Consider the following 17,764-nt stretch of genomic DNA (forward strand, 5'->3'; position numbering starts at 1 on the left):
AAATTAAATTATTTGAAAAGCAGAACATACGATTCACATAGGAATGTGGACTTTAAAAAAACACCCCCCCCCCCCCAAACAAATATATATAATATATATATATACACGTATATATTAAGTTTTTATTATTGAACAGCAAAACATTAGCGTGGGCTATATTAACAAATATATATTGATGTGTATGTAGGTGTATATATGTAAATCTTTCATATATCATATATACAAGCACACACATATGGAGTTATGTCAGTAACCCATTGTCTTTCATTTTCCAGTCTACACATGTAGAATATTCATGCAGAGAGTTAATAAAAGAACATGTATATGTCTGACTGTTATATTAAATAATGTAGTATTGTGAATGGAGTAGTACATACAGTATTCTGGAGGTGTGAAAACAGCTTGGTGCATTTCTTTTGGACTTGGGTGTTTAACAAAGTTAAATGTCCATGGTCCATCAACAAAAACAAGGTTTTTACCTAACCTCCAACCATTGTATTAAGCCAGAAAGCCAAAAAAAGTATGGATGATGCAACATATTAACCACATTGTGTATATGAATTATATATATATATATATATATATATATATATATATATATATATATATATATATATATATATATATATATATATATTTCAGCTCTTTCTAGGCTACTGAATATAACATGCAGCACTCACACAAATATTGTAAAATATAAAGTAGCAATATATGTATAGATTTAGAACCTTGTACACAGATATGCATATACAGATCTCTCTCTCTCTCTCTCTCTCTCTCTCTCTCTCTCTCTCTCTCTCTCTCTCTCTCCCTCTCTCTCTCTCCCTCTCTATCTATCTATATCTATATCTATATATATATATATATATATATATATACATATGTATGTATATATATATGTATGTATATATATGTGTGTATTCATATGTGTACAAATACCTGTATGTTTTATATGTTGCTACATATTAATATATATAGATTGATGTTTGTATGTGTATTAGTATTTATGAACAGAGAACTTTAGTTGTATGTTTACATGTGTATCATTTCTAGTTATGCCATACAGATGTTGTTTACAATATATTTTGCAGGCTGCAATACATTCCATAACCACTAGGTTTTATATTCCATGCATGTTGCCGGCAGCCCAATTCAGATTATCAATGCAGAAGTGCAGAGAAAAAGGGTTATGATCAACGGTAGCGTCATCAGGTGATGGTGATGTGATATTGATCCTTTATTGATGGAGAGTGATGTGCTCACACAGTGATCTTGTTCTCCAGGGCAGTGATTCTTTTTGATACTGCTTCGAGTAAGCAATAAGTTAAAGAAAGATATCTGGATTGCAAAAATTGCTTTCACATGAAATTACTGAACTACCAGAATGGTGTGAATTATTCCAGTATTTATTGAGATAGTTTAAATCTACCGTTACTTATAGAGGTAAAATATAAGCTGTTGTTTTGTTACCTACTCTATATAAAGTGCGAATGTCAGCTTTACAGTGTTTGGAACCACTACATGCAGGTCTGCAGAGGACATGTACATTTTATACACAGATCACGTGAGAAGTTACCAGAGGGAAGAATGAGCAGTAAAAAAATACATAAATCTATATTTATTTATTTATTTATTTATTATCTACTTAATATATATTCCCTCTTTTTCCCTCTGTTGGTTACTTTTTCTCACTTTGTCCTCAATTTGATATTGTTGAATAAGATTTCCAAAGGATTTCATAATTTGGGGTAAATATTTACAATTATTTTTGGAAAATTTGGAAATATAAAAAATACATCTTATGGATACATATATCAATATATCAAAAAATATAAAACTTACAAAAAATAAAAAAAATTTAAAAATGGGCAACCATTCACTAGAAAGACCCCAAACGCATTGGGGATTGTTCCTGTAAAATAACAGTAGTGAATTTATTCTAATATAAAACAAAATAAAAACGATAATAGTAAAAGAAAGATCTAGAGGACCAAACATCACAGCTGACTGAGGAAGCTCCATAGGAAGGAGTGAAACGCGTATTGGCTATTTCAAAGGACTTTTTATTAAGGACTTTTTACTATTATTGTTTTTATTTTGTTTTATATTAGAATAAATTCACTACTTTTCATTTAAGATCCTTTCAAGTCCTTTTTTTGGAAACCTCAGGAATATCTTCCATGGGGTAGTGCCATCCCCATTTAAATTGGCACAATACCTTTATTTCTAGACCCGGGACCCACAGGCTCAGGACCAGGTGAGCACACCATTTATTTCTTAAATATTGTCCTTTTACAAACACCTTCTACACATTGGTCTGCTTCTCCCATTTTTTTCTTTTGAGGAATATCCCACACTGAAGGAGACGGGTGGTGCTATCCCATATAAGCACACAAGCCAAAATACGGAGCCAGTGTACTTATATACAGGCTCCTTTAAATGTGAGTGTTCCATTTTTTAAGATACTATCAATATAATTCTATTGTATTTTATTATTATCTTGAAACCATCTGCACTATATTGTGCCTTTTATATTTTTTCTCGATATGTACCTTACACACCATTATTGAATGAGAGACCATTTGGTAAGCTATATGTGTTAAAGTGCTCCACTTACTGGTATAAGTTCTCTGTCACTTACACCGCACTTATAATTCACACAGTTCTGCTCGGTGAGCAGATTTCAAAATACAGAAGGGAACTAGGGACTAGATTGCCTAAGCAGTGCTCTGTTCATAGTATGTTTAAAGGGACAGGCTGTCAGTTCCACTGACCAGAAAGAACCCAGAAGTTGAACAGGGAAGTTTAGCAGGTATGTCTTAATAAAATCATGCATCAAAACAACTTATAGATGTTGATTTTGTTTAAAATTTAGTCTGATTGTTTTAGAAAGGTTTTATGTTAATGACTATTTTAAAAATCAACAGAATATGCGGTGTAACCTGCATAACTAATTTTACTTCTCCTTTAACTCCCCTGGAACAATATTTTACGAAACCAGTCCTCTTGACCCACCAACAGTCCAGGATTTATATATTTCCCTGTTTTTTTTCCAATGGAGATACTGACAAAACCTGGACTGTTGGTGGGTCTTGAGGACTGGTTTCAGAAACACTGTCCTAGAAACAATACATCTCACCCAACTGGTCATCAAAATCCTGAGACCAATAGTTAAGATGGCTTCTGTTAGTGGTATATGTATAAGGTATCTCTAGTTTTATGTTATTCAATCTATGAATGAAACTACACAGATCTATCAAAACTAAAAATTAGATAACGCCTTCTTTGCTCATCTTATATAAAAAAGGATATTCTTCTTTGTAAGTGACTGGATAAGCTCCTCCACCTTTGTCTGGAACTTGACAATGGATTCACATTCACATGGGTTCTCCTCTGGTGAAAAACAAAGAAAATATCCACTGGTTATTCAACTCAATTCTTTACATGCTTTCATAACGCAGTCATTGCTTTCCATTTAGCAGTAACACAACATTCCAATTCTTCTGGGTTCTGTTGGCTTATTATTGGCACTTACCTACGCAAATCTTAACTTGCAGTTTCTTGCCAATCTCTTTCATAGCCTTAAAGTCAGCAGTGTAAAAGTAATGTTCAGCCACTGGCTCTGAAGCAATCATTCTCAATTCTTCATCCACAGCATTGCCTACACCTACAGCATACATCTTGTAACCTGTGAAATAGTCGAAAGTCAGCTGTGAATTTATGTTTTCTATTCTATAAAATATTTTAATGGTTTTCAAAATGGACATGGCATACAGAAGAGAATGAAGGAACAATAGTAATGAAAGTAGAATATAAAAAATACACAATTATAATCAAAAGCATAACATTGCCTTTTTACAAATCATACAGATAAATTACTAATAGAGTAAATGAAAGAAAACTTCTAGAAGATAAAATCAAAAAGAGAGAAGCGATGGGGAGTCCAATATTTCAATACCATCCCACTCATTAACAGATGAAGTAAGTTTCCTGAACTTCGCTAAAACATTATTTTAATTGACTCAGAATGTGAATCATCAATATATATCATTATCTACAGCAAATGGATGACAAAGCATCATAAGGAATGATTTTCAACAACTAAAAATGTAGAGCTTAGAGAATAAGTACTCATTACTGTTTTTTCACTGATCTAACATTTAGTTTGATAGTAAAACTGCAATTTTGCAGTTGTCCAATTCCAGCTCAAAGGAACACATATGATTTATATATACATATATTAATTTAAACATTACATTTAAATTTCAGGATAAAGTTTGTGTCAGTTGTGAATACAGTGAGTCATTTTTGATATACATTACTTGAAAACGGCTAATTCACAACTCCATTAATATCATTTTTATATTATATGCATTATTGACAAATTATATATCTAATTAGTAGAATTTTAGAGTAGATAGTCAGCACATTCTGACGTGTGCTTGTTTAATTCACAATATCTTAACACTTTTTTGGTGTTCTCTCTATTCCTCGAGTACATTTTTTTTTGTTTGTTTTGTTTTAATTCAATTTCGATATAAACTTGGTTTTAACTACATTATCTAATTCACGTTGAGTGTGAATGTTTTACGCTTGGTGTTACGCCCAAACCTTATATTTTTCTTTATAATATGCTCCTTAATTATGTTTTATTTTTCTGTTTTATTACAATTGAACATGACATTTTCTCACATTTATGAAGCTAATAAAAATGTCATGAAACTCTACCTACCTATGACACTAGACCAACTTACCCAGTTCTTTGGCCTTGAGGGCAGCATCATTGATGTAATCCTGTGAGCGTCCATCTGTAAAAACAATGCCAACTTTGGCGACACCTGGTCTTCCCCCACTGGATATGGCAAAGCTGTTATCAATAAGGAACTGGATAGCCTGGCCTGTCATGGTGCCCTTCTCCATATAGGACATTTTTTTTACTGCTGACTTAATGTCTTTCTTGCTCTTGTACCTTCCCAGTGGGAACTCCTGTCTGACTGAGCTGGAGTACTGGACGAGGCCCACGTGAGCCTTGTTCTCACCCACATCCACAGACTCTACAATCTGGTTGATGAACTGCTTGACAAGGTCAAAGTTTTCTGGGCGTACACTCTTGGATCCATCAATTAAAAACACCAGGTCGATGGCAGAGGCCCCACAAGCTAAATAGAATGGAAACAAGTTATTAATATATTTACTTTTCTTCATAGATGAACCAGGATAAAATTGGATAAAGGTAATATCTATCCTTTCATACTTGCCAATACATAACCAGATTCCTTTATTATGACCATTCATTTTCAGACTCTTACATTATCCAGGGTTGCCTAAAGATTTCTGGAATTCTTGACAATGTCTCATTCTGACATTCATCACATTCTCACACCTCTTACCAATTTTCTTTTGTGCTTCAGTGACTTTTCTCTTCTTGTTTTCCAGGATTTGCATTTGTTTGTTCTGCTATTTTACTTACCACATCCAGCCATTTATCATCTCTCAACTGTCTTTCTTTCTCTTTTTGCTTGGGTAGCACCTTACTTGAATAACAGTCTGTGTTGGCAGACACCTTTCCACAGTACAGGATCAATGGACTGAATAGTGGAGCTATTCTGGTCTTATTTTTTGGCCAATGGATCTATTAAAATGCTTCATGCTACATCTTCATGTTTTAAATACATTTTCCGTTTGTCATGTGTATTCTGAAAATATTTTTTTTCCTTACGAATTCAGTCTTACTCGTTTTCATGAGCATGCATGGTTTGATTCTGTCTTCTATTTCTACTTTAATATAGCTCACCATTACAGGTCTTTCCATCTTCATTTAACGTGAACCCATCCCTGCATGCACAAGTGTATGAACCTGGGGTGCTGACACATATTTGCTCACAATCGTGATCCCCAGAGGAGCAGAGGTCAGCCATGGCTTGAACAATAAAAAAGAAGGAGAACATTAATGCATATTGTGTGTGCATATATATATATGTATGAGAATATACATATATTGCACACATCAAGCTGTGCTACTAAACAGCAGTATCAATGACTCACCACAAAAAGCCTCTTGGAACTTCTTGCTTAATTTTTCAATAACGCTATAGCTTTCTACGTAATCCACATGATCATCGAGTTTTTCACTAGCAATCTGACGCAAGGTGTTCAAATCCACACGTCCCACTCCAATGGCAAATACCTCTATTCCACTCTCCCTAGCTCTTGCAGAAATATCCTTCACTCCATCCTGGGGACGGCCATCTGTTACCACAATAGCCACCTTGGGACCAGGACATAATAAAAGATTACAATTTTTACCTTTTCAATCTAGATTCTACTTTTCACACCAAATGTGTCTCATAACTCCCCTTTAGTCTAGAACATATCCTTCCTGTTTAACGTCCCTTAAAAGTTTCCATATTTTCTAATGAAACAATTTGATTTAGTAGAAATATTTTCCAGGTTTTTTTTTTTTTACATAATATACCTAATACTTTAGCGGTGTCAAATGTTTTATGAAAAATAAAAACATTTAAACAAATCTTGCAATAAGGCTCTCTATTCATTAGTTTTGCCACAAGGGGTTGATATCTTACATATCAAATATACATTTTGTACTTGCAATGTGTGAGGCATGTAGTGTAAATCGGAAAAGCTCAATACAATGTAATTTTACAAAAAGGTGGAAAAATCATGGGTGAGGTGTGAATACAACATCTCACTGTTATTTATCTCTACATACACACTCTCCATCAGTCTCCACTGGACTATTACTGTATCTTCAACATGTTCCTATAACATGTTCCTATAACACCTATGTTATAAAGGATTCTCTGGAATAAAGCGGCATCGATTTTGCAGTTCACTTAAACAATGTCAGAAGAAATAGCTATTTTGCTAAAGAATAAATTGAGAAGTGGACAGGATGTGGCCATCAGCAAACATTGTATGCAATGGCCAAATTCCTCATCTATTCATGCCTGCATTACCACCATATGGAAGAAGCCTCTGTTCTTAATCTTGTAACATAGCTATATATGTAGAAATTATGTTTTCATGGGTCAATTTAAGAGCCAGGCACCTGGGAGTAAATTCACATTGCATAACAGAGATATAGCATTCCACTGTGGTGAAATCAACTGCAGAATGAGGGAAGTTTCAAACTGTCAGATGGAACTCTTAAGCTTTTCTTTGTTGTTACTGTTTTGTTGTGTGTGCTTACCAGCAGTCTGATAATAAGCTCTTATTTGGAATCCTTTCCTGGTACCTAGGGGTGGTTGAGAAATTGGGTGTGAACACTCTGTCCAATATTATGCAATCGGTTACGCGGTACAATGGCCTCCAGGCCTCAAATATTTGTATTGCTTTTTTTACTAAGTCCAGTGTGGGATAAGGGGACCAATGGGCTGTATGCCCAAAATTTTAAGACACCCCTCTAATCCTGCCCGACCCGCAAAGAAAAATGATTTCTTTATAAAACATACACATAGGTAAAGGGTTTTAAATTAATATGAGGGTAAAGGATACGTTTAGGGTTAGAGGGTTTAGACAGAGTTCAAACTTATCATTAGTGTGAGTTTTGGTAAATTGAGTCTCTAGAGTTAAGTTGTTTGGGATTAGCAGGTTGTCTGGATATTGGGGTTTTCGGTTTAGAAATATGTTAAATTTAGGATAAGTAGAATTGAAAATAAAATGTTTATTTGGTGTTACAGAGAAGTAAAAGTTAGACAGAAATGTTTGTTTAGATTTGTATTTAGGAATGGGGTTACATTAAGGGTTAAGGTAGTTAGAATTATGGAGGTGCTGAAGTATAATGGTAGTGGTACAGAGTAATAATTGCTCCTTCCTGCAGAGCATTTGCTGTGTAAAAGAGGCTATTAATGGGTGGAGAGGAAGTGACATTGCATCTCTTCAGCTTCCTGTTTACTCCCATCACTCGGGATAATGCTGCACGAGAACCTACAATGACAGCTGTTCATGATACACACATACTGGGTTACTCACTTAAATGAAAATGCAAGGAAAATATAGCTGCGCTAAGTCAGCTATACTTCCAGATCAGCCACTCAAAAATGCAAGGAAAATATAGCTGCGCTAAGTCAGCTATACTTCCAGATCAGCCACTCTGGTCTTAAATTAGAAATGCAGTTTGAATTCACTTTGAATTGCTACTTTGGTGAATAACCATGTCTGTCATTACTCCTGCATCAATACAAGCAATGCAGCAACCTCCAAACACAACTATAGATCATTTCCTCAGATGGCACCAATAGGAGCAGATATGTTTGGTCACTCCAGAAGGCTGCTGGTTTGCTAATTGCATCCATCTGGACTGGCTGCAGTTATACAAATCAAATGCAGTTCACAGTCAGTCCCCAGCCTCTTTGGTCTAATCATTTTTGCTGTGGTCCTGTTTCTGATGAGTTAATAAGGAATAAAGGGTCCTTTTATAGGCACATTTTAAGTAAAGATAGACATCCCTAAAGTACATGTATAAGTAAGCAGGTATCTAATTTGCAGCATGCAAATTGATGTTGTAAGAATTGGGGTGGCGACCTTCTGTTTTTTGTTTTTTTTTAGTTACCAAATTAATAGTTTGAAAATGATTTTATTTAATTGACAACACTCTTTCTTTGATGCTCACCGACAGACAACTTTAAAAAGCCATTTTGATTCACCCTGAAAACATTTTCTCAATTTTTTTATAGTGGAGAACCCTATCAGAACCATCTATAAAGCCACGTTTTTATACCAGACTCCTTATCCCTCATAACCACACTCTTTACTTCATTTAATTGTGACTATAACCTGAAACATGTTTTCTACACATGTATGCAATGCTTTTACTTTGTTTTACAATTTGTGAAATGAAAGATTGGTGTGTTACATTTAAATGTAACTAAAATCAGTGGCAGTGTTTGCCTCACAATAGTCTGTGTGTTTCTGAATATGTTGTGACGTGAAAGCCCGTTACCCTACACCTTATATGGGGCCCACATGCTGTGCTTTGGAAATCCCTGCAGATAACACCTCTGGCAGGTTTCTATTCTACCTTATCACGAATGCATTCCTTAGCTAAATGTCCAAAAAGAGGACAGAAGTCAAATTTAACATCCTGAGTACCAGAGATTCATTCAGATCAATGGTGATAATTTATTACTTTGTGTTCTGCAAGCTTGTAATATTAATTATTTACCCAGAATACGGTAATAATTGTGACATATTAAAGTGAAGAAGGCCACTTATTCCCAACATTGATTGTGACATTTATGGATCTGTTTTTTACTAGGGTCAAGAAATGTACATTTTAGTGCTGTATTCAGAACTATCTGTTTAAACCTAGATGTCTTCATTGCATTAATGTCTGTAATGAGTCATTCCCAGTCTAGAAACTACTCCAATTGTCATCATAGATTTCTCTAACTGATTGATGGAAATTTTACATGATTTGAAACATTTATATAACATTTATGTTTATCTCTAAATCCAGCTGTCATTTGGGTTTCTTTTTTTTGTATATTGTGTATTTAAATACATGAATATAGTTTTTCTTTTTGTTTTAAAGGCATAGGTAATAAATAAAAAAGAAATAATTTCTATTTCACCTTCAACAAATCAAATTGAACAAGTTCATATTGAATATAATGTCCAGTCTTCTTGAGAGACATATTAAAGTGAAGAAGGTGATCATTTAATAGAAGGCGATCATTTAATAATAGAGTCAGAAAATATTTTATCAAAGCTGATATGCCTGTCAGGAACAGGTGTTTTCATAGGGAAATGTATGTAGATTTGCATAGAGAGCCATAAAATAATCCATATAAGTATCATAAGCATTTTATATAACGTTTACACATATATCATAATTAGAATTACTGTAAAAATGCTTAATAAAAATGACTTTAAGATGTAGTATTATTTTTTATTTTTACTTTTCTCACCTTGCTGATGTCAGGAGATCTCACACGTGCCCCCTCTGCCTCAGTGAAGGCATGGTTTATGGCAAATTGAATGGCAAGCCCTGTCATAGTTCCAGTAGACAGTGGCTGGACTTTCTTGATAGCTTGAAGAAGAGCGGCTTTAGTTTTATGAGTTTTGAGAGAGAATTCATTTTTGACTGAACTAGCATAGTTGAGGAGTCCAACTCTTGTAGCATTGGCACCCACATCCAGACTCTCAACAACCTGGGAAAGGAAGACTTTGACTTGCTCAAATTCAGAGGGGCGTACACTACGAGAGCTGTCTATGATGAACACCAAATCAGTCGGACGAGTCCTGCAATTGGGACCTTTATGGATAAAGGCAAAGAAAAAATAAATTAACAATTACAAGAAACCATATTATTGTCATTATTGGCATCTGTCAGAGGTCATTAGGCGCATTTCTGTAAATATGCCTTATTATTTACCATCAGTCATCCATATTATTTAGGACTTTAACTCCATCCTTGATACAGCAAATAATGAGTCACATATCATAGTGTCAACTGAATTATTCCTATGTTAAATTGGACTATCATACTATGTTGATGAGAACCTAAAACAGTCCTTACAATTTGATTACTGCATGTTCAGGCAGATAACACATTTTAATTTAGTTTATTTTAATCGTTTTAATTTGATGAGGCTGTTCCTTTATCTTTTGACATTGACCCCATATTTGTTTGAATCCAGAATACTTGGGTTGGTTGCCATTGATATCAATAGTACCAGTATAAGTGATCATGAATAGGCATTTTTAGAATTCTTCAAGGAAATTGTTGTCTACATGCATGAAGAAAGTTGGATAGGACACACATATGGTGCTTAGGCAAACAATGCTTCTTTATCAAGCTACTGTGGGAGCCAAAATGTTGTATGGTTTTCCAATAAACTCTGCCTAAACACCATGTGCCTTGTCCAAATTTCTTCATGATTATTGAAACATTGGAAATGGCCTATGCTGGTCTACGGATGGAAATTTTAGCGAGTGCCACTCTACTTTATGCATATTTAAGGAAAATGTTGTGTCTAGTTTCTCTGGTAACTGTAACTAATATTGATATGTACAGCAGTTTTTTTTTTTGTTTGTTTTTTGTTGTCAAACATGAGGCCTGCTCACTATATGTATTTGGCAAACAAAGCATATGTATTCAGCTCACAGTTTGTGAGTGTAGTGTTAACGAAATTTGCGGTGCTAAGCCTGACCACAGGGTAAATAAATGCACTCAGTGGTGTATCCTGGTTTTGTGCTGCCCTAGGCATGACAAAACTCAGGCCTCCCCTTCCCCCCCCCCCAGCGCTACCCCACCCTGCCCCACCTTCTATATACACACACACACATTCACTGACAGACACACATACACTAGCTAACAGACATACACACTCACTGACAGACACATACAGTCACTAGCAGACACACACATTCACTAACAGACACACATACACTCTCACTAACAGACACACACATAGTAACACACTCCCCAACAGACACATTCCCTGACATACACACACTCACTAACAGACACACACTCACACACACTAACAGACACACATACACACGAACACACACACACTAACACACTAACATACACACACTCACTCACACACACACATACACTAACACACACACACTAACAGACACACACACTCACTAACAGACACACACACACTCACTAACAGACACACACACTAACACACACACACTAACACACTAACAGACACACACTCACTAACACACACACACTCACTAACATACACACACACACACAGTAACACACTCACTTTTTGTTTTAAATTCAACCCCACCAGCCTCCTTATCTTTGGGAATGCTGGGGGGGTTCTCCCTTTCCCTGGGGTCCAGTGGCTGCTGGGCTGCTGTGCGGGCGGTGCTGGCGAGGGAGCACTGATTAGTGAGCTCTCTGCTCAGCTCCCTCGCGCGCCGCAGAGTGATGCCGGGAGCATGAATATTACATCATATTCCGGCTCCCGGCATCACTCTGCGGCGCGCAAGGTAGCTTAGCAGAGAGCTCAGGGGAAAGTGCTCCCTCGCCAGCGCAGCCCGCCCAGCAGCCCGCCTGGATTTTTAGTTAGCCACAAGGCTAACAAGACATTTGTCCTGGGCATTTGGGGCGGCTTTTTTGCCGCCCCCTGGAAAATGCTGCCCAAGGCAAATGCCTTGTTTGTCTCGCGGCTAATACGTCTCAGCATGCACTAACAGCAAAAGAATGGACTTGTAGTTAGAAAAGGTGAGCTAAGATAGACATATAGAATGTATAGTATATAAATCAGGGAATTTGGACAGCACTGAAAAAAAGATACTGAGGAAACTTGATAGACAGACAGAGCAAAAAGTTATGGAGCCCACAGAAGGGACATTTCACAGATATTCTGGATAAATCATGTTGTCTTACTGATTGCTGGAAAATGGATTTCTATGTGCTTCATAACACAGGATTTATTTGGCGGTGTGGGATATTCCTATTCCTATTAGTTCCTGAGAAGTCAATGCAGTGAGTAAACTTTATGTACAAATTGCCTGTGTCATTTTGGACTGATAATTTATCATTTGGTTATGTCTGGAGCCCAGATTTTGTACCTTACTGCACACTCAGACAGTTTATAAATAGTTATATTGGTGGTGGATGAGGCAATAATAGAGAGGAGACTAACATCCAGAGATAGAAAATTACCAACAGTGGGGTAGTAAATAGAGTAGTGGTAGGCAACCTTCACCACTCCAGATATTGTGGCCTACATCTCCCATAATGTACTTACAGCCATAATGCTGGCAAAGCATCGGGAGAGATGTAGCCTACCTTGATATAAGGAGATTCTGAAAATGACAGACATCAACAGAAATGGGCTGATGGATAATGAGGTAAAAATAATATGGGTGAAATATTTAGCTTTTTTCCCCGAAAGCCCTCTTAAAAGGCATGAGATCACGGGCAGATAATTTGTAAAATGAGAATTCGGAGCATAACTGAGGACATTCACAAAATGCCAACACAGCAATTCATCAATGCACACTTAGACAAGCTTGATTTAAATCTCAAATAAATCAAAACATTATTTAGCACATTTATAGTCATTCTATATAGTCATTTGTTTGCCATATTCGTTTATGCTGAATCTTTGTTACAAACATAATAAAAATGCTGTTTTATTTTAAACATTCTATTTCAGTTTAGGATATAAAACTATCACAATTTTCTTAAAGCTCTATGTTTTTAAAGATATATATATGTGTAAACTTAAAAAAAAACTTGAATGACATTCTGATTGCATTTATGATTGGATGCCTCTGCTGTGTAACGTGTCAAGTCGTACACAGGGGTCTATTTATTAAACAGCAATGTATGTGAGTTAATAGAGCTGTTTGAAAATCTAGTCCAAAACAGTATTCAGGAAAAATAAATCTTCTTAGTTTTGCTCAATGGTGATTTGTTCTCTAACGTAAATATTCTGAGCTAGATATTAAAACTTGGCTGTTTAGTTTTCTCCGGTACTCCAATGCTCCAGGTTTTGTCAGCATCCTCTTTGGAATAGAAAAAAGAATTGTCTATGTTCTGGACTGTTGGTTTGATAACCACTAGTCTAGTGTATGCCCAGTATGATGAATGTATACACAGGTATTAGCCAAAATCATATGCTAGGAAGATGCATCATATCTTCAAAATACTTAATATGTGCATATTTGACCTGTTTCGTAACACTATTTTTTGTAAACATGAAAGGTATCACCTTGTACTTAAATTAATTCTAAACTTTAAATATAGCATTTTTCTTCTTCGGAAAATAACTCATCACATTCAAAATGTTCATAGAATGAAGTGTAGTCTTTAGGTTAAATATTATTTTGTCTCCTTAAAACCAAAAGCTGACTTGGAGTCTGTTCATCTTCTGCAAAGAGAGGTAATAGTTTTGAGTCACAACTGATATAGGAAAACTAAACATGAACTTCAGTATCGATGTTGAGAGAAAACAAGTGTCTCTCACTGGTAAGATTGCCACCTTCCACAGCAGGGCTGTAAAAATGTTACCTTATAAATCTTACGGAAACAGTGTCATGGATAGTATTTCATTCTGAAAACGATAACAATCACACTCATTCCACACAAGCGGTGAGAAAAGGTTGTTACTGGATTGTTCAGCTGACCCTGTACGTAGTGTACCTATTGTCAAAAATCTTTTTTTCAGAATGTCAGCTGTGATACAGCTGGTAACAGAAAATAGAGTGCAATTTATAATATTCACTCTATTTGCTACAAATTCCACTAACTGTTTTTTTTTTTTCTTAATTAAAAAAACAAACAGGCACACGGGCTCTAAAGTGAGAAGACTATAACATCTTTTATAACTGTCCTGCAAATGAAAAGTCAGCTAAGTGGAAACTCCCAATTAAACTTAAATAAAAACACTACCATCTCAACCTAAGTCTCCAAAATTTTCCATGTAGTTGGGCATAGAATTTTCCTAGATCACGAGTTTACAACCCAGACCCCGACGGCCGACGCACACCAAAGGTTCAGGTTTTGTTAATTTCGTCACTGAAACAGAATAGGGAAATCCAAAACTTAAATCCAAAACTACTTGTGTAACTTGAGGATTGGACTGGAACCACTGGCCTAGATCAGCTTCTTGAATAAAAAAAACATAAGCCAGGTTTAAAAAATGCTTATAGTATTAAGTAGTCCAGTAGAACTATTCATGTGTCAAGCTAAGTTATTAGCAGACATTTAAGAATTGTACCCACAGGTAATGCGATTGTTATATATTTAGATTTGTTGTGACTTTAGAATTGACGTAAAACATTTACACCAAACTAGCAATATTGAAAATAAAAAAAAATCTTCAACTGGTCAAAAAATCTATCTTTCGATATTTAAAAAATTGGTTCTCAAACTTCCATTCCAGTGAATAGGCTGCTGTAAGTCTCCTTGTTACATAATCTTAAAAAATGAATCCTAGACTTGGAGATTTGTTTCATTATGAACTGAAATTCGCCGATTGGGAGATTGTTAGAATTTCCCAACTTAGCAAAAATGTTGCCAAATCACGATACAAACAAACCGCGCAATGGCTAAGACAAAAAAAAGACTGATGGGAAAAAGATGATCGATGCGTAGGGGACAGTCACTAAATGTTGCCTTTATTCAGAGATCAAGTCAAAGTGGCCATAAAGAGGGAATAAAGGAGGAGCAGTAAAAAATTATTTATATATTACACATTTCATAAATATATAATATCTAGATATGATAATTCCTTTTATTCCTTTTTCCCTCTGCTTGTTCTCACTTGACCTGGGAACCAAATGGTGGGAAAATGCTCCTATCAGTGTACTGCAAAATGCGTATGTAATATTTATATTAGGACTGTACTTTGCAGTGAATCGATTGGCCCATTTTTACATATTTTTTGTTGTGTCTGATTTTTTTCTTAATCAGTTTTTCGTTACCAAAATTCTAGCGAGTCAAACTGCCATATGGCTAAAATTTGGTAGTCCAGAAAAGCAAACATGGTTCTGCCAAAAAAACATTCTCGCCATGCACAAGTCTAATGAATCATCTGTCTGCAATGATTATTCATAGTACATGACAAGCCGTGGTTGCCTAGTACAGGGTACCCGATTTAAAATAATCCAAGGGTAAGAAGGTTGCAGTAACAATTTTGGAAGCCAAAATTCTCTGACTGAATGCCAAATATGCTAAACCTTGACCTTAGTCACTTAGCAAAAAACTGTTATTTTATGATATTTTATCATCTGACCACATTAATTTAGGCAACTGATATAAGTAAGAACTCAAATGAAATAGTAAAGCATTGCGAAGAGCCACAATGAAAAGAAAAAAGTTGAAAACCACAAGAGCATCTAGATGTTTGGCAATAAAAAAACAAAATGCTTTAAACTGTAATAAATATAATCCACTTTTTCTTTACAAACAGATTTAAAAAACACCCACACATTTATAGACTCTCTATGTAGCATTTAAAAATACACACTCATCAAACATCCCAAAATTCCTAAGAGGAAGTATTAATGCATTTTCATAGCATTTCCAATGCATCATTTTTATGTGGATAAATGCAAAATGATATAGGGTATATAATGGGAAAGTGTATACTGTTGCCCAGAAATGTAACTCGCACTACTATTGGCATGACAGTATATATATATATGTGCCAGGGCTGTACTGAGATTAGGACCCCCTGCACTGCATGGTGTAATTCACACTGTGCATTATGGTTCTTAATGCACGTAGTGACATCAACCATGGTATAGTATTGGATCTGAAAAAAATTTATATCTGAAATAATGATACAAATTAAATTACGGCGCACACATAAAACTATACATATAATCTCATAAGGCTACTTAATTTGCCTATCTAGGATGACCAAATATGGGGATTCAGTTCCACCATATGGCCATATTGTGTTAAGCCCACCACTACTTCACAGTACCCCAATATCGGTGGGTCCTAAACTAAATCCAAATGTGGGAGAAAAATAAATAGTGCTAAATAAGCTAAGGTGTATTAAATGAGTCTATTGTAAGAGCATTATGAGCATACAAAATTAATGTGATAAAAGCAATTAAAAACAGTGTGAAAACTAAACAATTAAAGTGCAAGTGCTTGAATGAATATACTCGCAATGCAATATTTGAAATAATGGGCTTATAACAGACTAAAACTTTAATATAACTGATTACCATGTATTTTTATAATATAATAATATATCCAAATAACTGGCAATGTGAATTACTGAAATACTGAGTATCAAAAGTAGTAAATATCGGTTTGTCAACTTTTTTCTTTCCTTTTTACTTTTATTAGAAAAAGTACATGCATCAATAGAATTTATTCATTCTGAAATTGCACCCGAGCAAGCAAAACTTTTGAATTACAAAATGTAAAATATTAAGTACTCATGGACTAGTTGACTCTAAAAGTTATGGTATTGGAGCAATAGTATCATCCAAACTATTCTTTCAAATTGTGTAGTTTATTGCATACTAGAAACATTTCAATCTGTATAATATATTAATTATGTGCAATGCATTGCACCTTTTTAAATTTTAATTAGTAATTTTTTTTAAAACTATGGGGAAGCTTGGTCACTTAGAGACACTTTAATTAATACCTATAAGTTAGTCTACTTCTCAATTGTCACTAAGAACTAAAGTAGACTATGCAATTTATGGACTAGAGAGGACAGTGACACAGAAGAAAGTACTCACCTTGCTGCGGTGGTGGGGCTCCCTGTGTGGCATGGATGTAGCAGAGTAGTAGGGTGGAGAGGAGACACAGAGAGGGGCTCATGGTGTTCGCAGAAGAGTCAGAGAGCAGAGTGAGGATGATGGAATGGGCAGTGTGTGTTCAAGGTATCTTACCTACACCCTTTCAGACACACCTCCCAATTGAGTGACAGGCTGGAGGGGTGTGAAAAGGGAGTAGAAAGGGTGGGATGGGGGATTAGGTGTCCAGTTTATAAGACTTTAAAACTTGGTAATGTAGCAGTATACAGTTAACGGAAATTTCCTGTAACGCACATTAGAAATGGTACATTATATCTAACATATTGTTTTACAACTAATGCTGAACTACAACTCCCAGTATCCTCATGTGGTGTTCAGGTAACCAGTGATTTACAAAACACAGTGGGTAATTTCTCCAGGATGCAGAGTATATGTTTAAGTATATATATTTAATTGCATGTTTATTTTAACCCTGCAAATGCAGATCTGAAGGCGAGTCATTCTTGCTTGAGGGGATGTTTAAATTTGTTCACTG

General features: G+C 35.4%; 1 protein-coding gene across 1 annotated transcript; it reads right to left on the minus strand.

Annotated features, from left to right (window-relative positions):
* Nucleotides 1–1,050: 1,050 nt before the first annotated feature.
* MATN1 (matrilin 1) lies at nucleotides 1,051–17,350 on the minus strand. The gene is made up of 8 exons (XM_063454390.1): nucleotides 17,212–17,350; nucleotides 9,930–10,276; nucleotides 6,046–6,268; nucleotides 5,795–5,920; nucleotides 4,755–5,159; nucleotides 3,536–3,688; nucleotides 3,313–3,393; nucleotides 1,051–1,312 (listed from the first exon to the last, which is right to left on the minus strand). Exons 1-8 carry the CDS (start codon nucleotides 17,291–17,293, stop codon nucleotides 1,260–1,262), a joined length of 1,470 nt encoding a protein of 489 aa, XP_063310460.1. The 5' UTR covers nucleotides 17,294–17,350; the 3' UTR covers nucleotides 1,051–1,259.
* Nucleotides 17,351–17,764: the final 414 nt, after the last annotated feature.

Source organism: Pelobates fuscus, chromosome 1 (genome assembly GCF_036172605.1).
Source record: "Pelobates fuscus isolate aPelFus1 chromosome 1, aPelFus1.pri, whole genome shotgun sequence".
Classification (NCBI taxonomy): domain Eukaryota; kingdom Metazoa; phylum Chordata; class Amphibia; order Anura; family Pelobatidae; genus Pelobates; species Pelobates fuscus.